The sequence below is a fragment of the Centruroides vittatus genome, unplaced genomic scaffold (genome assembly GCF_030686945.1).
Source record: "Centruroides vittatus isolate TY-2023 unplaced genomic scaffold, ASM3068694v2 scaffold_1152, whole genome shotgun sequence".
Lineage (NCBI taxonomy): Eukaryota > Metazoa > Arthropoda > Arachnida > Scorpiones > Buthidae > Centruroides > Centruroides vittatus.
The window spans coordinates 1,085,440-1,112,607 of NW_027122670.1; the positions used below are offsets into that span (position 1 = coordinate 1,085,440).

Consider the following 27,168-nt stretch of genomic DNA (forward strand, 5'->3'; position numbering starts at 1 on the left):
ATTTTTGTTGCTACCACATATTCAACTATTGCTGTTTTGAACTTGATTCTATATTTGTCTGAGGCAAAGACTATTCTATTAGTAATTTTTTTGATTGATATTCACAATTCTGTGAAAAAAAGAAATATACACGATATTCTGTGAATATCGTGTATATTACTTTTTTCCTATTTGAAAAATGGTAAGTTCACAAGAAGATAATTATTATATTTTTACTTATAAGATGTTTCCATATTTTAAGGAAATATAATCAGTATATATTTAAAAATTTTACTTCATACTGTATATGGTTCATTGTAATTTTGGGCATTAAGCCTAACTTTATTAGTAAAATGTTTTGAGTTCAAATAATTTTTTTTATTATTATTTGATTTTCATATGTATTTATTGTGCATTATGGATTTTTCCAGTGGCTTAGCGAACAAACCTGATGCCAGGGGCATGACACTTTATTGGCAATCCCCTCCCCCTCAGAAACACATATAGTTTGTCTTGGAGACCATTTGGGTGCCCCTCTGTGATTGGAACCTGGTGCAGATACACCCCCTTGTCCCCCTTTGCTACGGCACTGGATTTTCCATCCTTTTTTGATAGAAATTGTAGACTCCCTTTTTGGTAGATAATGATGGAAAAATCCATAACAATCTATTTGTTAATGCTGATAAGTTGCATGGTGTATGAAGTATCAACGATCGTGCCCACCCTGACCAAAAGTGTCATATTTGTACATCAAGGAAACTTCCTTATGACCACAAGTCAATGGACTATGGTTATAGAAATATTGTTTGAGAAGTACGACAGTTACCTTCGTGGTCCACCTTCGTGGTCCACCAAACGGGAAGAGGCTGTGACTTCGTGGTACCAGTCACCGTCACCTGACCTCTTTGACTCCTGTTGTTAAAAGAGGGAAACAGAAGCAAGATGATCCCATGAGACCCTTATGGACCTTGACTGACACAGAACTGACAAACTTACAACAATCCTTCGCCAACTTTGAGGCAGAATACACAGAACTAAAATCGATAGTAACTGTAGGAAACCCCTCTCGAACAAAATGAGGATTGATTGATGTCGGAGGAAAAATTTTAAAATTTCTCTTTGGGACCACTACATCGGAGGAGGTTGAAGTAATGAATAGCTGGATAGATAAATTATCCCGCAATCAACAAAAATTTGTACATATACTAGACGCCCAAACAACCGTCAGGAACCAAACCCTTCAAGCGGTCAAGGACAACTGGAAATACATCGATATGATGATCTGACAACAGGACTATTTAGCTAAAGAACTTCAGGTGTTCAGTTATACATTCGTCATAAGTACAGCACTTTGATATGCCAAAAATGCTGTCATGGAATTCTGAATCGATGTCATGAATCTAAGACAAGCAATTGAGATGCTAGAAAATGACTGACTTAGCTCATATTTCCTGCCAAGGTCACAATTGTTAGAGGCGTTAACGGAAGTAAACAAACACTTGCCCAGCGGGATTTCGCTGATTGAGACTTTAAATGAAGACAACGTCTTTAAATACTATCAGTGGATAATCACTACAGCAGTAGCACTTCCATCAACACTAAGGATTTTCGCAAAGTTCCCATTAATTAATCCTGAAGGATATTTTGACCTGCACGAAGTAGTGAAATTTCCTGCTTATTTGCCCATTATCAAACTGAATATCCGTACATCACTTTGTCCAGAAATTGACAGCTTTACATGTTATTGGAGGCCCACAACTTACAAAAATGCATGACCGTCTTGACCACTATCTGCGCATTGGCAATTGCAGTCTGGAAACTTCTATATCAATTATGTGAATATGCCTTATTCATGGCAAACGAGGCAACAGTAAACCGACTCAGTAAAAGGAGTCTGTCGGTTTATCCAAAACCAGTGTTCCGCCGACAAAGAAGGAACTTGGATATACTCCACCCCATCACCTTTAAATTTGGTCATCGAATGTAGTCAACTGAGAAACCAATGACATTCGCTAGTTAAGGTGGTTAAGCTAAATAACATGGGAATCTTTAAATTGCCTATGACTTGTTCTGGCCACGTACCCGGCGTGTAACTCATGTCACACTTCAAATCATGGACTTCCTTTAAAATTGCGCTTCAAAACCACTTTGTAATACCAGCAATACCAGACGTCCTCAATCTTACAGAAGTGAGGATACTGCAGGACTATATCCAGGAAAATGTCACCTTTAACGTTGTCCGAACCAACGAACATGACTGGTCATTGGAATTTCCGGGATGGAAATTATGAGATATAAGCAGAGAAATAAAATCGGTTAACACATATTCTTTCAACGACACCGGGTGTGTTAAATTATCCCATCTCGGCATGGAGCCTGACCTTCATAGCCTCCATCATCATTACTATTGCGACATTTCTGATAGTGTGGAGATGCAGCGAACGATTACACTGCCAGAGAACCCAAAGATCTGAGAGTCCTTATCCCTCTTTCCGACAGGAAGAGTGAATAGAATTGGACACAGCAAAGATGATTGAACTAATACCGATAACTGGGAAAGCTGGATCATCTTCAGGTGACTTGGAGGCAAGAAAGGACAAGAGGAAGAAGTTAACCATATCCAAACGGGAAGAGGCTGTGGCTCAAATCCTGTTGGATTTGAGACTATCCCTACCCAAATGAGATGACTATAAAATGGCGCGAGAGAATTAGACTGCCTAAAATAATAGTATTTTAATGTTAATCCCTTGATTAGAGAATTAAGACTTAACCAACTTTCTTTTCCTTTCGCGTAGAGACGAAATTATGGAGGAAGATTGAGTTGTGATGCTCCCCATGGAAACCTCAAACCCGGAACAAGCTCCGCTCCAGGACTCCCCTCTGGATCCTGTCCTGGTATCCCTATTTGAATGTCCAGTATGTTACGACTACATGGAACCCCTGACTATTCAATGTTCAGCAGGACATACAGTCTGTTTGCGATGCTTGGTGTGTGTCCGTCAATGCCCAGTTTGCCTGGGAGAGCTTAGAAATTACCGTAACCTGACGCTAGAGAGACTGGCCGAAATTGTGGCCTTGCCGTGCATTTATAGAGGGAACGGGCATCCAGAAAGAGGACTGGTTTCAGAGAGAAAGGCCCACAAACAGTATTGCCCGTATCGAACATGCTCGTGTCCATTGTTGGGCGAAGTCTGCACATGGGAGGGCATGTACCAACAGGTGATCCCACACTTAACGGAAAGGCATCCTTACATAGGTCACCTAAGTCATGACACTGTCAAGCTAATTCTTATAGGGTTGGAGTTAACGTGACCTCTCGTATGGCTAACCCGTCTCCACTGCTTTCAATGAGATTTTATTATTCAGATTTTCAAAATGGAAACTGTCGATGAAAATTCTCCTCTTCATATCATCGTACAGAATGTAGGGAGCCACCAAGAGTTGGATCACTTCTGGGGAAGAATCGAGATATGCAGGAGAAGCAAGACAATACTGTGGGAATCTATTCCCCAGAGCATAACCAGCGACATAAAGACAGCTATACGAAAGGGACTGTTTGACCCTCAATATAAGAATGTTAGAACTAATGTTTGAGGACCACATCTTGACTGTAATAGTGACTATTTACCCAATGGGAACCTGAGGAGTCGGCAAAGGGCCTGAACCAGACAGAGAGGCCTAAAAACCCTGATGCAAATGAAAACTGGATGCCCCTTTCTGAGTAGGCAACACCCATCGCGAACGAAAACTCACTCTCCCAAAGAGAAGAGAGGAGAGAGACTGCCCATTTAAGGACATCTGTACAATTAATCATTAAACCCCTTTTTTTCCCCTTTGTATTTGGCAGAAAAACACAAAAACAAAACCCCATGGAGGAGTTTTGTTCAGAAACGTTGAATTTAGAAGAGCTGAATTTGGTCATCACATATGAACTTTTTGGATGGTGTGACGACGATGACGAAAAACTTCAAGTGGATCCTTCTGCCATATGACACACCATTCAAAGGATTAGGAGTTCCCCCAATACAACATATCTGGAAATGCTCATCCTGCCCCTGCAGGGGGCGCTAGATCCCAACCTGAGAAGGGAGGTCGAGGAAGCGGCGGATTACGCAGCAAGAAGGGTGGCCTGCCTCCAGGAGAGAAAAACCCTGGCTCAGTTCACTCGAGATCCTGAGGATACGGCAGAACCAGGACCTTCTAGACCAGGGGGCTGCGGAGCCTCCACCCTTGACCCTGGCGAGGGGTGGGAAGGGGTCAAGAGCTGTTAGAGCTCTCCCAAAGATTCTTGCAGGAGCAGAAACAATCTAGAAAAATTTCCCAGGAGTGAAAGCGGAGGCTCCCAGCAGTGGGAAGAGCCAGAGGCTAGACCCCTAACATCAACTGAAAACACTCCCGGAGGCAAAGAGAGGTCAAGAGGAAAGAAAGTATATATTAATCCTAACCTTTGTATTTTGTATACAAAAAAAAATCTTTTCTCATTTATGTAATCCCCTAGTCATAATTTTTTTGTAATACCATTTATCTATATATATATAATGTTTTTATATTAAATCTTTTTTTTTCTATTTGGTCTGTTTGACAATTAATGCAAAATCTGATCTGTCATGAACGGAAACGAAAATGTTAGTCGACAAGCTCCCATCGAGGAGAAAGAAAATAGGATCACTACTGCCAGAAAGGCGGAGATCGAACTGACAGCTGAGCTGCCAGGTAAAACGTTGCTAACCTCTGAGCAACATTTTTAAATGGCCAGGAGCCCTGTGAAGATCCTAAAATTGCATTGGAATTTTGATTATTTACAAAATTACCATGTCGGGGAATTTCGGAAGTTCAATCAGACCGAAAACACGTGTTGGGCAGTAGACTCAACTGAAGTGAAGCACTTGTGGTAAAACAAATGCGACATGGTGATAGACGATAGGGGAGAATGTCCAACAAGTGAGAGAGGGGCTTTGTCAGGGTACTCGTATATAAGAGTCAGGACGTACACAATGAAAGAGAAAACAAAGGAGAGGAGAGATTTATGGTCAAGGATACCTGTTAGATCGCATGAGCCTGGGACTGTCTCGAAGGGGGGAGGCAGACACAGAATATCTGGCTGGTCCAAGAGAGGGGGGGCAAACGATATAAATTATGAGTGTAGCTGTCAACTTTCGGGCGCTGTCCCTAGCCGGACTTGGTTTTCGTCGTGCTTGGAAACAAAAGAATGACCAATCAGGAAAAGGAAAGAAGAACCCAAGACTAATCAAGAGAAGAAAATTTGAGGGAAAATCCTATAAAAACCCCCGAACCAAGGTCGAAGGAGGGGAGAGAAGATGGAACCTTCAACTCGCAAGTGTTCATCAGGATGCCTGCCAACCCTTCACTCCTTACGCCAATCTTTGCCATCGATTCCTCAGACTCTCTCGTCTTCACCGCCCTGGGGCTTCTTCATCCAGCATCCGACCGTCATCAACTGGAACTTCTCGCCCTGTAGACAATCTAGATTGCACTGTGTGTTGTTCTATTGTAAGTTCACTTTAATGTCAAAATAAACAGTTATTGTAAGACACTTGTCATCTTTGCCTCTGCCGCCGCCATCCACATACGACCAGTCCCTAGGCTTTTCCTGACATGTAATTAACTTATTGCCCCTAAATGTCGGCAACTTACAAAATGAACATGGTAAAATGGTTCAAACTGATATATCATATGACTATGAAAGTTATTTCTCTGAAAGAGATAGATTGTTGTTTTGTTTTAAATGCTCGGGGCTGGTTGCAGTTTTAATCTCAAGGTTAAGTGCACTTTGATGTATAGAAATACCATCAACATGTTGCACGAGTGTAAATCTTTGGGATAAACTGCTGGCTAAGTTAACTAGCTGATTTTGGATGATTAAAATTTATTCTATGGATTAATGAAGAAACAAGATGATTAATCTGTGCTGATTTTGGTGTGGAAAACCTTTATTTAGACTAGGGTTGGCAACCTATGGCATGTGAGACCATTTTCAGTGGCACGCTGAATGAATTAAAATATTAAAATAAATAAAATATGTTAAAAATTATTATTATAAAATAATATTGAAATCACAATGCAAGGGTTCACGTCAGCTACATTTTGCATATGTAACACACATACGTTTATGTTCTGCATTCTTATCAATGTCTACTGAGGCCAGATATGCAACAGTCGGCATATTCTGCATGTCTGGATCCAGACAGTTTGCCTATTCCTGCATGCTTGTTATTAATAAGTAATAGAATGGCTCATAAAAGACAAAAAGTTGACGTTTGAACTTTTCAAACACTGGAGATAGGCATTAGGCACCATCTCTTGCTAAATTTAATAATTATAATTAAATTAATATTTTAATAATTAATTTAGAAGGTTCTAGAAGAAAAGAATCTGCGTGATGTTTATACTTGCACACTTTTATTTATCATGGAAAAACAGGATTTTAAAAAGTTATTTATCATTAAAATATTCTATATAAATACATGAAAAAGCAGCTTAGCTATAAAAAAAACAAATACTAATAATTATTATTAATTCATATGCCTTTGAGTCCTTATCATACAATTTCTTATATAAGTGTATAGTGGGACATATTATATTAGTAGGACTTATTATACTGGTGTCCAGGTTAGCAAATTGAGGAAACTTATTCAGAAAAAACAATCTTTATTGTTCACTGTTATACACTCTGAAACAAACATAGTGTGTAACAAGTGAACAGTAATGATTGTTTTTTCTGAATAAGTTTCCTCATTTTGCAGAACCCGGACACCGGTATAATAAGTCCCACTAATATGATATGTTCCAGTAGTCACTTATATAATAAATTATTAATAATTGTGTTTAATTAAACAATAAAATTTTCATTCAAGAGTTAGGTTAGGTAGAGATAATCTACTGAATGATATTTGGGGAATTGATCAGCCTATAAGGAAAACAACAACTTCGTATAAAAGACACAGGGCTATTTTTGAAAGAAAGTTGTCTTATATGCCATAAAATAGAGTAATCATTTTTCATTATAAAGTACATAAATTATATTAAAGTATTGGGCATTAGGCTTAATTTTATTATTTGGTATATCTACCAAATCTATATATTTATTTTGTATATGTATATTTTTGTTTACATTTCAATCCATTGCATGCTTTCCTTCTCCTCCCCATTCCTCTTGGTAACTCAACTATATAGTAAAAATTTTTTCCATTTATTGGCTGATAGCTATCTGCTGAATCAAAATAATTCATGCAACAAGTGTAGATTATTCTTTAGATTAATGAAAATATGAAGTACAATGCCAAACGATCGCCTAAATATCGGGCTATAACATGGCTATATAATACAATGCGAAACAATCGCCTAAATATTGGGCTATATTAACCATGGATATTTAGGCGATCGTTTGGCATTGCATTATATACTACTCGGGCTTTGAGATGTTGTTATTGAAAATATGAAGTTTATTCCACAGATTTTATATTGTATTTTAAATGGCAACTCATGCAATCAGTCCTTAGAGGGCAAATTTAGTTGGGATATATAAATGAAATATCTAATAATTTAGTTAACAATTATCAATCAAATTTAAGCAATGTTGTTTAAAGCTGACACTTAATAATAATTAATTTTATGCCTTCCTAACTGAAGGTCTAAACCAAGCATAGAGGTCTTCAGGCATTTAATTACACCACGATTTGCATTAAAGCACAATCAAAGCAGTAACTACCAGGTTCATTTCTTAGATCTTAATTTTGAGTTAAAAAGTAGACAAATGGTAACACAGGTGTTTTGCAAATTGACCCATAAATTCTTTTTCATTCCAGCTACATCAAATGATCTGCCTAATTATAAAAGCAACATTCAGGCTTTGATTAGGAGAGCTTATACTCATTGCTTGGACATTGGAGATATGCTTCAGGAGTTAAAACATATAAAAAACACTAGCATTGCATGGCTACAATCCAAAACTTATCTCTAATATGATTCTTACAAGGGAAACCCAGGAGGTTGTCATCACCAATTTCGACAAAATTTTGTGGACATGTAGTATTTATTCCTACTTAAACTCTATCAAAGTTGCAGGACTTACTATTCAGGCATTCTCAATAAAATCATGATTAAAGTTTTTCTAAAACTATTAATACCTACACAGAAGCACTATTAATTCTTAACTAATAATGTGTGCATGGCATGGCATGTTTAGTTAAGGCATTGCTTGAAGAGTGTTAATATGTGGGTTCGAATCCAGTATGAGATAAAATTTTATTTTTACATTTATAATTTTATCTAATTGTTATTAAATTTGTTATGTACAGTTTTTAAAGTCATTGAAAATTTATTTTTTTATTTTGATCGCTCCATATTTTAAAAATACATAAAACATTAAAAACACATTTTGTATTGGATTTTACAGAATTAAAAGCTATTGGCTTTCTTCCAGTAACATATTATACAAGGAGCAGTTGTTGATATGTTATGAGCATGATATGTTACTGAAAAAAGCCAATAGCATTTAATTCTTTAAAATCCACAACAAAACCAGTAACAGAACATTTAATTAAATGGCATTTTGTATTGTTTAACATAATGTAGATTCTTATATTATACATACCAACACATTTATATTACATTTCATATGTAAGAATAGGAAGATGATATAATAAGAAACTCAACACAATCTGTATTTTTTCCAGCAAAAAATATATTATATATGCTGTATATAATATATTACTAGGTAGATAGGCCAAATCTAATCAGGAAAGAAAACTAGACAAAGAAGATTAGACTTTCTGACTGGACACTTCAGTTTTACTGGAGGGTACCACTAAAGTTCATGTAGAAAGGGAAACAACCAAAGTTGACAGCTAGGATTCTCTTTTCATTTGCCAGTGACTCTAATGATGGACAATATAAATAAAACCATTAAGTATGCCAGACAGATTTTCATAGAAGACATTTTTGCTTATACTGTATTTGGTTTGTGAGATATGGATATTCCTATGGCATCAATGAACACTAGTGCACTGTAGCTATCTCCTTAAAACCGATAGAGAAATAACCAATCGTGAAGATGCTATTAAAATACTCTCTCTAAATCACAACTAGTTGAGTGCACCAGTTTTTTGTGACGTAAAAATGCATTGTTTGCATCTGAGATAACATGTGAAAGAAATATTTTCAGAAAAGTTAACAAAGTTTTCTACCCTCTGTTATTAAAACAAAATGTGAAGATTATGTGAATGAAGTAGTAATGATTATTTGAGCATGGTGCACCAAACCATTACGTTTTAACTTTTTTTATGATAAATACCACCGAAAATGTTGTCATATTCTTGTGAAACAGTAATTATAAGTATTTATTGCCTGTATAGTTTTTGTACCAAAAACTTTAAATTGTAAAATAATTTTTGAATTCCCTGATATTTTATAAATAACTAGCTTACTTGTCGCGCGTTGCTGCGATCTCAGAAGAAAGGAAATTCAAGCAAACTCGTTATGATAGAATTCTATTTTTACTGAAACTTACTATCATCATATTATTATTATTATTCATTTTCATTGGGAAAACATTTCAAAGTGTCATTTCAATTCTATTTATTTATTGGAATGCTTGTGGATACACGATATTTTTTGTTTAGTGCGTACACGAATAAATCAGAAGGTTTTTCGATGCGTGAGCTGGCCACATACAGTTGTCTATGTGAGAAGCACGGATTCTCCAAATCTAGCCCACCCACTTGCAACGATTGTCCTTGTGCTTTGTTGATGGTCATTGCAAAAGCGATTCGCACCAGAAACTGCGAATGTTTGAATTCAAATGGCATATCTGTTGGGATCATTGGAATACGTGGCAACAGTACATCTTCCCCCTTGAATTTCCCATTCAAAATTGTAGCTTCGATGACATTGTTCATCATCTTTTTCACCGAAAGTCTTGTACCGTTGCAAAGTCATGGGGGATTGATGTTTCGGAGAAGAATGATAGGCACACCAATTTTTAATGTTAAAATGTGCGGTGGCATTCCTGGCAAATCTAGTGAATTCAAGAATTCTGTTGGGTAATTGACAACTTTGTCTTGATTCATAACAGTGTCAATGGACTTATATGTTGTCGCTTTGCCTGGTATTCTGTTTTGAATGCTGAAGTTGATGTCATTGACATCTTTGTTCTTAGCTGCTAATATAGCACGTGCACTGAGCCACTGATGATTTTTGTAATTCCGCACGATATTCAGGAAAACCTTTTGAATCAATTCGTCTTTGGTTGATGTCATCTTACAAAAGTTTGTTGGCAATGTGATACATTGTGTAGATCTGTCTATTGCCATCTTTCCATTTCCAATATCCAGCAATTGTTTTGCGAAACGTTCAGCAGATACATCGTTTTGTAGTTCAACATGCATATTGGTTTTCAAAGTCAATTTCTTTACATGTTGCCATAGAACTGATGATTTGAGGCATGCATTAAGTTCATCAGTGGGTGTTGAAGGTGGTATAACTGGCAGAGTTTGTTGAAAATCTCCAGACAATAAAATGAGTGCTCCCCCGAAGGGCTATCCATTTCCCCTCAAATCTTTCAGTGTACGATCAAGCGCTTCCAATGTTTTTTGTGAGCCATTGTCCATTTGTCCCATATGATAAGTTTACATGTTTGGAGAACTTTGCCCATTCTGGAATTTTTGGTGATATTGCATGTTGGCATCTCAGTGGTTTGCAAATTCAACGGCAATTTCAGTGTTGAATGCGCTGTTCGACCACCATCCAAAAGTGTTGCTGCAATTCCAGATGATGCAATTGCCAGTGCAATTTTATTCTGTGATCGAACGGTTGCCAAAATTAGTGAAATGAGAAAAGTTTTACCTGTACCTCCGGGCGCATCTATGAAATACAATCCGCCCCTTTGATATGTAATTGCTTGCATTATTGTGTCATATACAACACGTTGTTCTGAAACCAACTTTGGAAGATTCGTTTCAACAAATGTACCCAAATCATCGACATCGAAGTGTGTTTCACGTTGCAAATCACGATCATAAGCGTCATTTACAGATCGATTCGGTGCACACATTCCCAACTGCCCCAATCCTTTGTTAGCGATTGCCAAACATTTATCCTTGATCGAAACCAATGCCTCATTATACATGTGTGGTGTAAATTGCATGTCCGGATTCTGATTCGTTGCTCGCAAACGACATAGGATGTCTTCACTCATGTAATCTTTGTATTTTTCCCAAAGATCTTTCAGATTGGATGGGACGTCAATATTATCGCAAATAACGTGTGTATTTGCTGTGGTTGAGCAGTGTTCACTGCATCAGTGAGTGCTGTGTCCCAATGTGCATCGTTTTCAAGAAGATTTAATTCTTGGCAAGCCTCTCGATAGGTCGCACATACTTCACCATTTACTGTTCTCAGTTCTTTTTTTTTTTTTTTTTTTTTTAAGGAAAATCATCATTTCCCCTTACGGGGATCAGAATACCCCTCTGTTCTGCATTAGCACTGCAGAGGGCTTCCCGTCCTTTATTAGCATTAATCTTTATGCCATACAACAAATAAAACAAGTAAACAAAACAAAGGTATATACAATGTCTACATTGGTGCGTTTCCAGTTGAACAAACACCGAGAGGTGGCCTCACACCACCAGAGCCACATGGGAGGCCTATCCCAGTGACTTAGGTCCGTTTAAAAATGGCGTTAATAAGCCTTGAAAATTCCGGGTAAGTAGATTTAGTCCGAGTAACGTTGTAGAGGTCAAAGGTATGACTTGGCTTTTCATGATAAAAGACACATTCCAGCTCCTGCCGCAGAGCGGCGAATTTGTGGCAATTAAAGATAAGGTGTAGAACGGTTTGCTGATCTTCCCCGCAATCGCACTCGTCAGTAGGGCTCCTATTAATCCTATGAAGGTAGGAGTTACAGAAAGCGTGCCCAGAGAGCACTTGAGTAAGGGTGAAGCCTGTGGGCATCCACCATAGGTCTTCCAGCCTTTCCTTGATGTTCGGCAGGATGTTATGAGTATGCCTGCCTTTGGTGGACTCTGTCCACCTAAGCTGCCACCTATTCCTCATTCCCTCTGCTATTTGCCTTTTTATATAAGTGGCTGGTAACACTGTGTAGTCTGTGTTATTCTTGTTAATTGCTGCCTTAGCAAGCTCATCCGCCCTTTCGTTGCCTATCAGGCCAACGTGGGCTCTGACCCACCTGAATTTGATGGTTCCACGTCCTCCACAGCTTTTAATAATATTCTTGATTTCCATCGCAAGATGGTTGCTGTCTTTAAATTGCTTTAATGCATCTATAGCACTCCTGCTATCTGAACACATGGTTACATCCTCGTCACTCATCTTATCGCTATAATACTTGACTGCCATTTTAAGAGCCAACAGCTCGGCCTGAAATACACTGCATCTTCCGTCAAGCTTATATTGTCGGTTGGTCAGTTCTTTCCCATGTTTGAACACCACGAAGGCTGCCCCGACTCCTTCATCCGTCTTGGATCCATCTGTATACACTTCTATATTCTCGTGTCCGTTCTCTGTTGATTCCATTATAGTTATCCGATCTGGTGGGCTAGGAAGGTCGGTGAGAGCCGGCCTGAAACCATAGGTGCCGGCATCAAACCTGAGATCCCCAACACTGATGGCATCCCCTTTCCTGACCCGATAGCGTTGGGCCTTTTCATGTAGCACAAGGTCAATTGGTAAGATTCCACATATCACCAGGAGAGCCTCTGTAGAGACAGTCCGGAAGGCTTTGGCCATACGTAAAGCAGCATGCCTCTGGGCGGCCAATAAGGTCCGTCTGTTCCTTACCTTGTCTGCTGCTATATGCCATGCATTCGCAGCGTAAGTGATCTTGGGAATAAAGACAGCATTGTAAAGTTCTTTGATGGCTGCTGAGTCTAACCCCCAGTCAGCTTTGGCCACCCTGGCAAGGTGATTGAAGAGTAAGTCGCTTCTGGTCTTGACCATAGTGATGTGATCTGCCCAATTCAGGTTCTTGTCCAGAACCACCCCTAAGTATTTCATGGATTGAACTATTTTGATCGAGTCGTTATTCATTTTTATAGTCGGGACTCTCTTATAAAGGTCCGTTTCTCCCGGCCTATGAAACACTATGCCTTGCGTCTTCTTTGAGTTGAATTCAAGCTTGTAATTATGCCCGACTTCCGTAACTTTTTCAAGCAGGGTTGTTCCAACTATCTCTATCTCCCTTCTGGAATTGGCACCAAATAGAAGCACCGTATCGTCAGCATAGGCGTATTCTGTCACTCCTTTGTCAACCCTCAAGAACCCGTCATACAAGACGTTCCAGAAGAAGGGGCCTGAGTTCGACCCCTGTGGGCATCCTCTATTGACCTTCCGAGTAATCTGGACATTGCCGTGTGTGTAACTGACGTTCCGGTTATTGAAGTAATTCCTCACAAGATTGTAGAGGTTTTTCGGACAGCGCCATTGCCTTAGATGCAAGAAGATCTGCGCCCACCAGGCGTGGTCAAACGCCCCTCTAATGTCCAAGCTTAGGAGGCAACAATACTTGTATGCTTTGATAGTGTCTTTGACATCGGTAACGACTGAACAGATGACATCTTCAGTAGATTTGCCCGGTAGGAATCCGTATTGTTTCGGGCTAAACGCCTTTTCATGCAGGACTTGGTAAGTTAGCCTTTGGACGATAAGGTAGTCCAAAACCTTTCCCATCACGGGAAGGAGGCTGATTGGCCTGTAACTGCCCGCCTCGTCTCTCGCCTTTCCTTCTCCTTTAGGTATTATAGTCAGTTTTCCCTGTTTCCAGCGTTCTGGAAAAACGCCATGTTCAAGACATGCGTTGTAAAGCGTGACCAAGGTGTCTGGTATCATCGTCCAAATCTTCTGAACAATCTCACTAGTCAGGTTATCCACGCCAGGGGCCTTGCCCCTCTTTAAGTGACGCACTCCATCTTCCACTTCTGCAAAGGAGAACGGAGGCCCATCCTCTGCCTGATAACTCTCTTCGATGGTTTCCCTGACCTTCCTATGCTCTGGACGGTCAGAGTCAGGGTCATCGACCGGAAAAAACCGGTCCATGAGGGCATTGATAGTGCTCTCAGTATCCATCGTAAACTCGCCGTTGGCATTGAGGCTCCGAAGAATGTTTGTTGTTTTAAGCTTTCCTGTGCAACTTTTATATAAATAACTCCATGGCCTGTTGGAACTAGAAGTACAAAAGTCCTTCCAGGAGGCAAGCTTTGTGCTCAAGATAGCCGCCTTATATTTCTTCTCGTGTTCTCGATAAAGAGTATATTTCCTTTGCCGTTCATTCTGGTCCCTTGCCCTTTGATAACGCCGCCTGAGGCAATTGTTCTCAGACCTTAAAGCCGAAAGCTCAGGGGTCCACCAGGGGACGGCCCTGTCCCGTTTTTTCTTCCTTGGAATTGTCTCACAACAAATATCCTCGAGGACATTAATAAAAGTACTGATTTTATATTCTGCAACTGTACTGTCCTGAATCTCATCCAGCCTAAGGGCCTCAACCGTTTCCCTAAGCTTTGATTCAAGGGTGGCCCAGTCGGCCCTTTTAACATCGTATTTCAGGACACCTTCTTCAGTCTCTCCCGTAATTCCGATCTTGTAAAAGATATAAGAATGATCACTAAGACTAGCGTGTGCCGACACTCTCCAGTCCGTAACATGCCCAAGCGACCTGCCGTTACAGCAAGTGATATCCACCCAGCTTTGCCCTATGGCGGCATCAAACGTGGGGAGGGAACTGGGGTCATTAATAACGTACAGCCCTTTGGCGCTGACAAACTGTAAGAATTCGTCGGCCCGGTCATCGTTATCGGGGTCGCCCCACAGTTGGGAGTGGGCGTTAATGTCCCCACCTATTATGATCTTCTCTCCTCGAAACTGCCCAACGATATTGTCCAATGGGGCAAGAATCTCCTCAAGATCTACGGTTATTTGGCAGTAGATGCTGACCAGAACATACTGGTTGGAACCAGTGCCTATAGTGGCGCAGGCCACCCTACGAGTGCTAAGGTTCCCGTGATAGAAAACTGGGATCCTGGCGTTCCTAACCACTATGGCGGCTAGTGGAGAGGGCTCGTGCAAAAGCACGTATTGCTTCCGAACACAACCTATTGAACCCCTAATACAGTAGGGTTCCTGAATAATAGCAACATCCACTCGCTCCATCGTTTTACATAAAGCTGCCATGGCTCCTTTAGACTTTTGTAGATTAACTTGTAAAACAGTCATTTCATTTTCTTGATTAATGACGGGACTATTGTCCATAATCGATCTTTGTCATTATCATTTTTCTGATTCTCATTATTGATGGGCAGCTCTTGTCGCATGAATTATGGTTATAGTTACTTCCCTTTTCTTTCTTGCAGTTAACACACTCCTTAATGGTCTTTTTGTTTGGACACTCACGATATGTATGGTCTTGGCCGCACTGACTACATACCCGTTTTCCTTCCGGGCAATCCTTGGCGAAATGCCCGAGACGACAACATTTAAAACATTGTATTACAGACACGAAGTCGTCGACTCCACATCTGATCCACTGTATGTTCACTTTCTTGAATTTTTTAAGAATATTCCTGTAAACTGGGGTAACTTCTAGTACCCAGTTTGTTCTGGGCTTGTCTCTCCCTCCCAGAGGGAACTTTGCTATGACTTCTGCTTTATATTTCTTGACATCGTTATGAACTGCGGCTATTCCTTCATTTTGGTGGTAAATGCTTTCTATTACTTCTTCCTTGGTGTAATCCTTGGGGACGCCATATATTATCACCCGTGGCTTCCTCTTGGTGGGCTCTGATGTTTTAAGCCCAACCCCTTCTATTTCCTTCCTTAGTTTGACTTTCTCCTCTGCGCTACCCACTTCAATAGCCACTCCGCCTTTCTTCAACTTTCTCACGGCCTGAATACCTACCCCAAGACTTTTGGGGTCAATCTTCTTCTTCAGCTTCTTCTTCGTCTCTTCGGGGTCATCCCCCTCTGCTTCTGGTTCCACGAAAATGACTTCTTTAGTAGACACCGCTTTCTTACTCGTCACAACTTGTGAATAGAGCGGTCTGGTTGGCTGCATAATGCTTTCTATTTTATCGTTAAGTTCTTTAATCTGGACTTGCAGATCTTCTCTCTCTCCCTTCCGAAATAAATCTATGATATCTCCTACCACACCCATTATATAGTCGTAATGTTCTCTCGTTCCCATGCAAGATCGCCCATTTTTAGTCAGGTACTTTCCTAACTCCCGCTGGAGTCTTTCAGCGGCTGCAAACCTGTTCCCATCGGGACCCAACTCCAACTCCCCTTCCTCCTTGCCAGCAGAGGAACTTTCCTCACTACAACTGTCTTCAGGGTTTGGCCTATTAGCCATAAAAGAGCCTTAAAAAGGCAAAAGAGATGCCTGCTTTTAGCTTCACTCTAACGAGCTACTGACAGGACGCACCTCGAGAAGGTAGCAGACTTTCCCAAAAGTCAGTCCGTGTGAACTACAGGTAAGCAAAAAGGCACGCAAGCAAACGCTCCAAAAAAAAAATCGCAAAATCACCTACGACACGTAAACGACTTCAAAAAGCTTGGGATCGCGTCCCTGTTCTCAGTTCTTGGAAGAATTTCGGTCCACCGTACGATTAACTAACAGTAATCACAAGTAAAAACATTCTTGATTGTTTGGATGAACTGTATACAGACGGCCTAATGCGTCGGACAAATATAAATTTGTATGTCCTTCAACTGGTTTGCCTTGTTTACGACATTGAAACTTTTTCGCTGGTGCATTCCATGTGTAGTATTTTGGCACTTCTGAGTAAAGTAGCGTTTCTGTGAACAAATCATCTGTGCACAATGAGAAGAATGCAGTTAACATTGTTTTCAGTGGTGATAATGCTCTTGCATGTACATTCTCTGTTGTAAAATACTTGCACTATCCATTTTCAAGATGTACTGCCAAATGAGCAACTGTTGGATAACGTTCATGAATTGGCAAACTGCTTCATTGCTACTAATGTAGCAGCCCAATTCATATCAATCAATTTCATTGATTCGTGCAGATACATTTCCCTCTCCAAAAACTGCCATATCACTTCCTTTATATAATTAGAACTCACTTGTGCCTGTGACTGGTGTGAAATTAATTAATTACTTCAAGTTAACGAACGTTTTCTGGACGCCTTCCGTGTCCTTCTTCAGGTTAAAACTGCTGGATTCTATTTTTTAAAAAACGCCAGTGAGTTCTAATTATATAATATACACCCCGGTGTGTATGAGGAAGATATGTTGATCACTTCCTTTGTTGACATATTTGCAAATGTATTTGATCGATTTCACTGAACTACAATACTCGACATTGATGTGTGCTTTGAAAGTCTTTGAGAGTAATGGTGAATACAGCAAATACAGCACAACCCAACGATTATCGACTTCAATGTTATTGTTGCGTACTTTTAGAGTGATGAATTTGCCACTATCTTCAGTTGATCATCAACAATATTGTGGATATCCATCATTTCCAGTGATAGTTTCAGTGTGTAAATTTCGTGGATAGCGTTTCGTGCATTTTCCACCCTTCATGCATGGAGAATTTTTGTTGATCGTGCCGCATGGACCATGAATCATGTTGTTGGTAACAACTTTGAATAAGCCTGGATCAATGTTGACATCTGGTATTTCTGCTGAGATGACTTCATCAATTTTGTCTGGTGTAATTTTGTTGATCAGCCAAATCAAAATGTGTGCATGCAGTAATCCTCTTTTCTGCCATTCAATGAAATACATCCAACAGCGTGTCTCTCCAAAAACATGATGTTTGACAATGAAATCCATCGTAGATTTCAATTTTTGTTTGAACACACGTGCAATGATGTCATGGCGATCTGAAGACGATTGTCCAGGCAACAGAAGATTTTTAATTTCTTCCCACGTAGGATTGCATGTGAATGTTACAAATAAATCTGGACGGCCGTATGCGCAAACATAAGCCATTGCATCTTGTGCGTATCCATGCATGTGCTGTAGGCTTCCTGTGAATGTGTAGCCTGCAGTATGACCATTTTTCCCAGTTCATGGGATTGCCATCAGTAGCAATTGCATCACGTAAATGAACTTATTCTTCAGAGTTCAGCTTGGTTTGATTCAATCGAATGAAAAGAAGTCGTTTGGTCTCAATTTTTGTGTACATATCGACAACATATATTGATGGAATAATTTCCAACATTTCAAGATGTGATTATCTGTGTTCTCACGAATCATCAATCGATATGAATAGTAATTCATGGCACTGACTTTCTTATTGGTCTCCTCATCTGTTTGTGGATTTCTCATTTTGATGTTGACATGATATTCATCTTCTCCTTGCCAGAATAAAATTGGATATTGCAATGCATTGTATGAACGATGAGTTTTGGAGACTCGCTGAACATTACCATCTCTGCGATGAGGAACTATATCACGTGAGTTAAATTCTTCGCCAACTATGACGATTGCCACTTCATTAATTGTTGGTGGGTTGTATTGTCTTTCGTGTTGGCCGGCTGGTGTTTTGTCAGCTCTAGTGACAACTACGTAATCATCAGCTGGCATTCGCTCGAGAGCCGTCCTGAACAGTCGAACTAATTTGTTATGTTGATGGAATAAATTTTGTAATGCAGCAACAATTTCTTGATTAGTGCCGGTATTGAATCGACAACATTGATCAACTTGTTCATCAGTGGCTCCCATGAAATAAATTTGGAGAAATTTGTGATCTGCATCCGGCAGTGGTAGAAGTGATCCAGTACGATGATAAATTTGCCCTTGCACTTTGAACATTGGCATGTAATTGTCACATATGATTTCTGTTGCACCAAATGATGTCATTTGGAAACATGAATTGTACTTGCGTATGTTTGCCAAGAAATGTTTCAACTGGCTTGTGTCACCTGATATCAATGTTGATAATGATTCGGGTGGTAAATGCAATTCTGGCAATTCCACTTTTCCACCTGCGCAGCACATTCCTGGAGTTTCATTCTTGAATTTCAAAGCACTGCAAAATTTGCATAATTTGTCCATTTTTTCAATAACGACACTTCAATGAAGACTGTAATCATAATCTTCATTGTAATGAAACGCAGCAAGATTCAAATCAGCGTGCAGTGTCCATCTGGATCAAACATTGCGTTCTCGATTCGTTCCTAGTCTTGCTCTCCATTGGTCAATTGTTTCCTTTGAGCGGGCTTGAGCAGTGCATACTCGATCGGCTTCCAATCTTGATTCCTGTTGCTCATTCGTTTGAGAAGAACGAGCTTCAGCAGTGCGTACTCGATCGGTTTCCAATCTCGATTCTCATTGCTCATTTGTTTGAGAAGAACGGGCTTCAGCAGTGCGTACTCAAATGGCTTCTAATCTTACTTTCCATTCTTTGTCTGTTTCTGAAGCTTGTAATGCCTTTTTCTTTCGTGCTTGAGATGTAGATCGACCAATCGATTGACATTTGGGGAGCATAACTGTCAACGATGCTTGCAAATTCGCTGAGAAAAATGGGAAAAATCAGTATTCGAAAGAATTATTCGATTTTGAATTTATTCGAATTTTTAAATTGATTCAATTCACTATTAAATGTCTCTCTGTCTCTCTCTCACTGCTTCTCACTACTTTTCACTATCATCATCATCGTCATCATCGAGTTGATGTGACTCATCTTTGTTTTGTGACAGCTCTCATCATTATTCATTGATTGCTTTGACTAAGTTCTTCGCTTAATGTGTAAACACTGTAGAAATGACATTCGGTGCCGTGGAAGAGGGTACGATGTTTCCCACTTTTATATTTTTAATCTTTTACAAATTAATTTAATTACTTAATTGCTCCTTCCTGTTTTCTTTGGCATGTTGTAAGTTTTCTGATAGTTAGATAATAAACCATTTCTACTCTAATTCTTCTCTTTAAACCATTTTAAGTCGATATTAAAATTTGGAAAGAGGAGTACCTAGATTGGTAAAATAGGCGAATTTTCTCGTACAACTTCAGTTGTTGTTTAAGATACAGTTAAGGTTTCAACAAAGGTCAAGTGAATACATAATTAGCAAAAATAAAGTGATTAAACAAAAATTATTACAAATAACAGTTCACAAATACATATATAAAGATAGGATTTAAGATAGGATAAGATTTTTGGAAGGGGGAAATGGTGGTCTTCACATATGCCAGAAACCTTTGTGGGAGTGTATTAAACAACTTCCCAAAGTTTTATGGCAATCAGATAAATGGTGTAGTAATGCATGAGGAACAAACAGACAGACAACAGACAGCATACATTCATTTTTATATATATAGATAATAAATTTAAAATTCAATAATTAAAGTGGCATAAAAATTGTACATAACAAATTTAATAACAGTAAGATTAAATTATAAAAGTAAAAAAGGTTTATCTTATACAGTATTCAAAACCCAGTGTAGAAAATGACTCTGAAAACCACTAGAGAATTCTACCCAATACACAGTCAAAAATGTACAGTACTATAATAGAATATGACCCCAGACTGATCTTCACTTATAAAAGGATTGCTAAATACATAAATGTGTGCATCAGATATAGATGTAGTTGTACTATATTCACATTGTTAACAAATAATAAAGTTAAAATAGATAATAGCAGTCTCAGGAATGTACTCAATCCCAGTTAAGGACAACAGATTTAGCAAAATACTAACATATATTGGATCAACAAATAGATTGTTGACCCAATTATATGAAAGAACATAGATATGACATTGCTAATTGGCAGCCCCTGGAATTAAGCGAAGACAGTTTATGTACACACAGGATGGAAGTCATCATTTCAAGCCTGTAAGAAACTTAGTAAGCTTGTTGCTTAAAATTGTAATTCAACAAAGCATTTCTGCTTTTCATTTATTAAGGTTTTTGATAAACCCAAAAGCTTTGTGTAAGTATTATTCATCTCTTTGTGCATTAGAAAAGCTTTAAAGTTGAAGCTAAACAACCACTGGATTACGTCGGACTACTTTTCCGTGATTATATTTAATTAAGTATTTAGTAATTAATTAAATATAATCACGGAAAAGTAGCCCAACATAATCCAGTGGTTGTCTGGCTTTACAAATTTATCAAGTTTTGTGATGTTTGCTTTAAAATTAACAATAGGAAATGATATATTAAAAAGCTTTTAGCGTGTATTATTTAATTACAAAAACTACTTAGTTACTTATGACTAATGAACAGGCTTATTACACACCCAAGTGTGTGTGATGGGAAATGAATTTTATAGTTAATAAGGAACATGTGTTTTAAACTTCTTTCATTTAACTGTCATGACACACTACTTGTAATCTAAATAAAATGCACTGATTAGTAGAACTATATGTTTATTGTATATGTAAATTTACATCTTTACTTTTATTTGTTAAATATAGAAGAATGATGAAAAGTGCTGCCTATAGAAATTGCGACTTATCAAAACCCAACTTTTAACATAAATTACCAGCTTCAGTAGAATTTTAGACAGAAACATTTATACATCTTTACATGAATTATAAAATTCCAAGGATTAATTCTATTATTGAAACAATTTTGACCATACAAATAATTCTGGGTTAGTTCAAATCCTTTTTAATATTCCAACTAGAGACAGATGGTTAACAGCATTAAACACTGATGACATGATATTAAAAAACACATCCAATATGCAATTGATGTTGACTTTTACTTTGAGGATCCAACATCAATGACACAGCATTAAAATTTTTCACATCACTCCTCAGGTAATCTGTTGTATTTATACACATCTGTAGACCTCTGATAGAAATCTGGAAATTCATCATTGAAAAGGATTTGAACTGACCCAGAATTATTTATATGTGAAAATTGTTTCAATAACAGAATTAATCCTTGGAATTTTATAATTCATGTAAATGTACTAATTACAATGAATTCTCAGATTTCCACCAGAGGTCTACAGTTGTGTATAAATACAACAGAATTTACCTGATTGGTGATGTGAAAAATTTTAATGCTGTGTCGTTGACATCAAATCCTCAAAGAAAAGGTCAACATCAATTGTATATTGTACAGTGGGTGATCGGTTAACAAACAGTTTGGACTACGAACAAATCGGATAACAAACACTTTCGTGAAAGATTTTTATGTTCGGACAATGAACACCTCACAGAACAAACACAAGAAGAAGTGACATAAAATAATGAATACCTATTGGTCTTCTCTATTTGAAACTTTTCGGAGTGCAGGAGATGTCAACATTGATGTTCAACCTGGTATATACTGATCGGATAGTATTCCTCTGAACTTTGAAACTCTCCCTTGTAATTCCAGCTTTTTATTTTTCTGACGGAAATAATTTCTTTATAGTATTCGCAAGACTGTTGAGCGGGCACTCATTAAGTTTTGCATTGGTTTTCATTTTCGAAAGGTGAGAATATACTAGCAAAGGTAGAGAGTGGGCAGAAGATGTCTAATGTTGCTAGGCAGTATGGCTTGAACAGGACTGCAGTAGGCTGCAGTTCAATCTTATCTAAGAAAGATACAGTATAATGAAGAAGACTCAAGCAGATAAAGGTAATAAAAATCACATCTGAGAAATGCATACATACATGCAAGAAAGACATGAGTTGTTTAGCCAGCAGAAAAGAGCAGAAGAAGGGGGAGAGGAGATAGACAGTAGAGAAAGGTAGAATCCCTCTGAACAGCATACATATGGCTACAGTACCCTCTATGTTTGATGTTGGCGTGCAGTTTTTAGGCTGTAACTGTACCTACCTACTTATTTGTGATTACTTCAACAACATCAATAGTGTGTGATAAGTCCTCTAGAGAGCCAAAACTTAGTGCTCATAGTTTCGTATTGTAACATAAGGACAAAAAGCAATTCACCAATCTATATCGAAAAAAATACATTGCCTACATCCACTATTGAAGTGTCTGTGAAATTTGTTTCTTTTATTTATTTTGATAGATTTAATTCTGATAAATAGATAACTTACCTCTTTGGTTCATTATTTTTTGCATACATAATATAACAAAGAATTTGATCATTTACTAGATTTTTTTTACCATTAAATACATAAAAAACCAAGATTGAACTAAAAATGAAAATGTTCACATCAATGGTATTTATAATTATAATATTTAATTAATTAATTAGTGCCAAATTTATCAATGGTATTTTCTCTTTAATTGAATTAGAGCCTTCTTTATTCAAAACTTTCACTTAACAACTCAACAAACTTTTTACAATATTGTTTTCAATATTTCACTTCTTGACTTGCTGACTTTTAACCACAAAGTTGCTTTGTACAGAAATACCATTTTTCATGTCAGACCTATGAAAAATGGTCAAAAATGTTCATTTAAATTAAAGTCTTGCTGAAAAGAGTATTTAAGTAGTAGTTCAAACTAAATTTGTTTCAGCTTACATAGAGGTGTTTTATCCTCATGGTACATTGTAGGAATTTTTATTGCATTCTGCTTTTGATAACTTTCTGTGACCTTAAATTTATACTTTTAGGTAACAAAACATTCTTAAACTTTTTGCAAAACCTCTCAATTCACTCATTCTTATAGTTTTTCGGATTTTCTAACTTTTTCTATTCTTTTTCTATTTAGAAATGTTGTTAATAGATTTTAATTAACTTAATAAGTTGTGTTTTTTGTAGTTTATTTATTTATTTAATTTTTTATTATTCCAAAAAAATGGGAATTAAATCCCTTAAAACGTTTTTTTTAAAGATTTTATGATGATAAATTCAAGGATAAATAAAAAATCTTATTAAATTATATAGAAAACAATATTGCAACATTAATTTAATTCAAGAAATCTATTCAAAATGATTGAATATGAAAATTAATATTCTAACATTCTAATTTTTAGCACTTCAAGAAATATCTAAACTCTTAAATACGGGTCTCGATGCTGAAACTTTGGCCATTTGTGTTCGCTTATGTGAAAATGGGGTGAACCCTGAAGCTCTTGCTCTGGTAATTAAAGAACTTCGGAAAGAAAGTTCAGCTATAAAAGTAAGTTTAATTAATCTTAAGTCTGTAAATTTCAGTGTATTTCATGATTATTTTAATAAAATTTGAATTTATTCTAAATATAATTATTTTGCAGAATTATTTAATTAACATTAGAATTGCTTTAAAAGCAAATGATTTAATGGATTGTCAATTTTTTTCATCTCTCTTAAAAATATGTGTAATTTGATCTTGAAATTATGTTAATATTATTGAAATAATTTTGTGATGTAATTTTATTTTGAAATATATTTTGACTTAATAAAAATTTTATTGGGTTTTAAAGTACATAAAAATTTAATTGCAACAGTAATAATGTATAAAGTGTTCTGAAAGATTCTGTTGACAAAATGTGTTTAATTCTATTAATAAATCAATAAAAAAGATCCATCTAACTATATGGTCTTAAACAGGTTACCTTTGAATTAAATTGCAGTTATAAAAAATTATATTTAAAATAGTACTTACTCAGAGATTCTGGGATTCTACAGATTATTTTAAAAGTATTCAAAATATTGTAGTGAAATCAATTGCTTTTTTAACTGAAGTAATAAAATACACAATAAATTTTAAATATTTCACAAGTAAAAATGGAGAGGATTTAAATAGAATGCATATAACTAGAACGACTAGTTTTATATGGTTTGTATTCTCCATTCTTAATGATACTTATCATTGTCTATAATTGCAATATGTGTAATTTGTTAGAAACATTTTTGCATTATTTTGCTTAATTATAGTGAATGATATGTATCACATCAGTCCATAAGTTTGTGGGCGTTTTCATGATCTTCAGAAAAATCTTGTTTTCTTGTTAAAAAATGCAAGTGTAATAGGATACTTTTTACACTAGTGTTAAATCAGATCTTGTATAATACTGTTGAGAATTGGTAACATTTCAGTTGTTTATTTTCATTAAAATGGAAGTAACTGATGAATGTAAAAGATATGTTTATACTTTTTATTTTTAAGCGGTGAAAATGCAACAAATGCTGCAAAAAACCTAAATACTGTACATAGTCAAACTGTGATTAGTACAAGGACTGTGCAAAAGTGATTTGAAAGATTTAGAAACAATGATTTTAGTGTGGAGGATAAGGTTTATATAGGAAGACTAGTTAACTTTAATGATGATTCTCTCTCTGCATTAGTTGAAGCAGAATCATCTTTAACAGTTGATGAAATTCCAGAACATTTGAATTCATTCTAATGTTTATAGATGTCTACAAAAGATTGGAAAAGTTTCAAAGCTAGGAAAATGAGTACCACACGAACTGTTAATAGCTAATCCAGCATTTCTCAAACTATGGGTTGCATTAAAATTTTAATGGGTTGTGAAATGATATTACCTTCCATAGAAATACTTGTAATATTTGTATTACTGAAATAGTTTATAAGAACTAAGAACAATATATGCATCCATTAAGTACTGAAAACTGTTAAGAACTTTTTCTTATAATTATTATTATTGTCATTTAGTAATCAGATCAGAGTTAAGATCAGAGAATGTGTGTATATGAAATTGATTTTTCTTTTTTATTTTGAATAACATCAAAATAGAATATCATTATATGTAAAGTCATAATTATAAAGCTATTTAAGTTGCAGTGACTTTGAAAATATTTCCTTGTTTATTCAAACTTTTAGGTTTATTGTCATACATAACAATAAATTATAAAAAATAAATAACAGATAAATTTTGGCAAAAGTGAATCAATAAATAATTATTTTTATATATAAACAAAATGAAATTGACAAAATCTTTTTGCAATCTGAAAGGTATATTTTAAAAAAGGATTCATTAAGTTTGTAAAATTAATGAATGTTTAATTTTAAACGTGAAACAGACTTCTAAATAATTTTGTAACAGTCTGTTTTATTTACAGTCATCAGTCTTACATTTTTTAATAGTTAAATTTCAATAATAAAAACTGAAAATGAAGTAAGTTATTTGTTACAAATTGAAATTGGCCCTAACTGCTCTTAATAGAAATGTATTCAATGTAACATTTCACACACAGAAGTTATTATTAATAATGCATAATTTTGTTTTGTTTTATAATATACAGTGACTTCAGTTTACCAGGCTTTTTTAAAATTTGATTATAAGCATTTGGGTTGTGCAACCATTACAAACAAATATATTGGGTCGCATGAGCAAAAAGTTGAGAAATACTAAGCTAATCAACAGCAATGTGTAAACATTTACACGTCTTTTATCCCATATTGCTTTAGAACCTTTTCTTGATTGTCTGGTTACTGGAGATGAAAAATGGATCCTCTATAATAATATGTTGAGAAAAAGACAATGGATAGATTGCAACAAGCAGCCAAAACTAAGTGAAAAAAGGTGGGTTGCATCCAAAAAAAATGCTGTCTGTTTGGTGAGAAATGTCAGGTGTAATTCACTTTGAGCTATTAAAACCAAATCAAACAATTACAGCTCAAATTTATTGTGAGCAATTAGAGTGTTTAAATGAAAAATTGAAAAAAATAGACATTAATTAACAAAGCAGGTTTTCTTGCAATGTGACAATGCCAGACAACATGCTAAAAAATAAATGTACAAAAACTTGAAAGCTACAACTGGGAAATTTTTACTTTATCAGTTTTTTCATGGTTTGCAAACTTTTTAAAAGGGAAAACTTTGAAGATGAGAATAGTGTCAAAAATACTATTTCTGAATATTTTGATTCAAAATCATTTTACAAAGATGGGATTAAAAAGTGATCATGAATATGGCAAAACATTATACAAAATAATGGTGAATACATTATTTTGTATAATGTATTTACCATTTAAATTTTTTGTTGTTATTTTTATCTGCAAAAAAAAAAATATATGAACTTATGAACTGACCTGATAGCTCATATATGCTATTTAGCAACAACATACATGAATTACTAGTATATATATTATCTACAAATCAATGCATAATTAATAATTCTGGTAGATTATTCAGCATAATAATCATCATCAACAAGAAATACAGTAAAACTTAACTAGGATATTATGTGTCATCATGGTATCATAACAGAATTGAGGCAGAACTGGAAAGAAGTGATCCTGCACTTGATGCCATAGAGGAGGTGAACCAAGAACAAAGCAATTGGCATCAATTACTTTGTTTTTGAGTTTTATTTGTTTTTTGTATCCATTTTC

The 27,168-nt window shown here is 36.5% G+C and overlaps 1 protein-coding gene across 1 annotated transcript in view; it reads left to right on the forward strand.

Annotated features, from left to right (window-relative positions):
* The window catches only part of Mzt1 (Mitotic spindle organizing protein 1), a 49,219-nt gene that overhangs the window by 8,498 nt on the left and 13,553 nt on the right, over positions 1-27,168 (forward strand). The window contains exon 2 of the mRNA XM_067284087.1: positions 23,864-24,009. Coding sequence (XP_067140188.1) covers positions 23,864-24,009 — 146 coding nt within the window. The remainder of the gene's footprint in view (positions 1-23,863; positions 24,010-27,168) is intronic.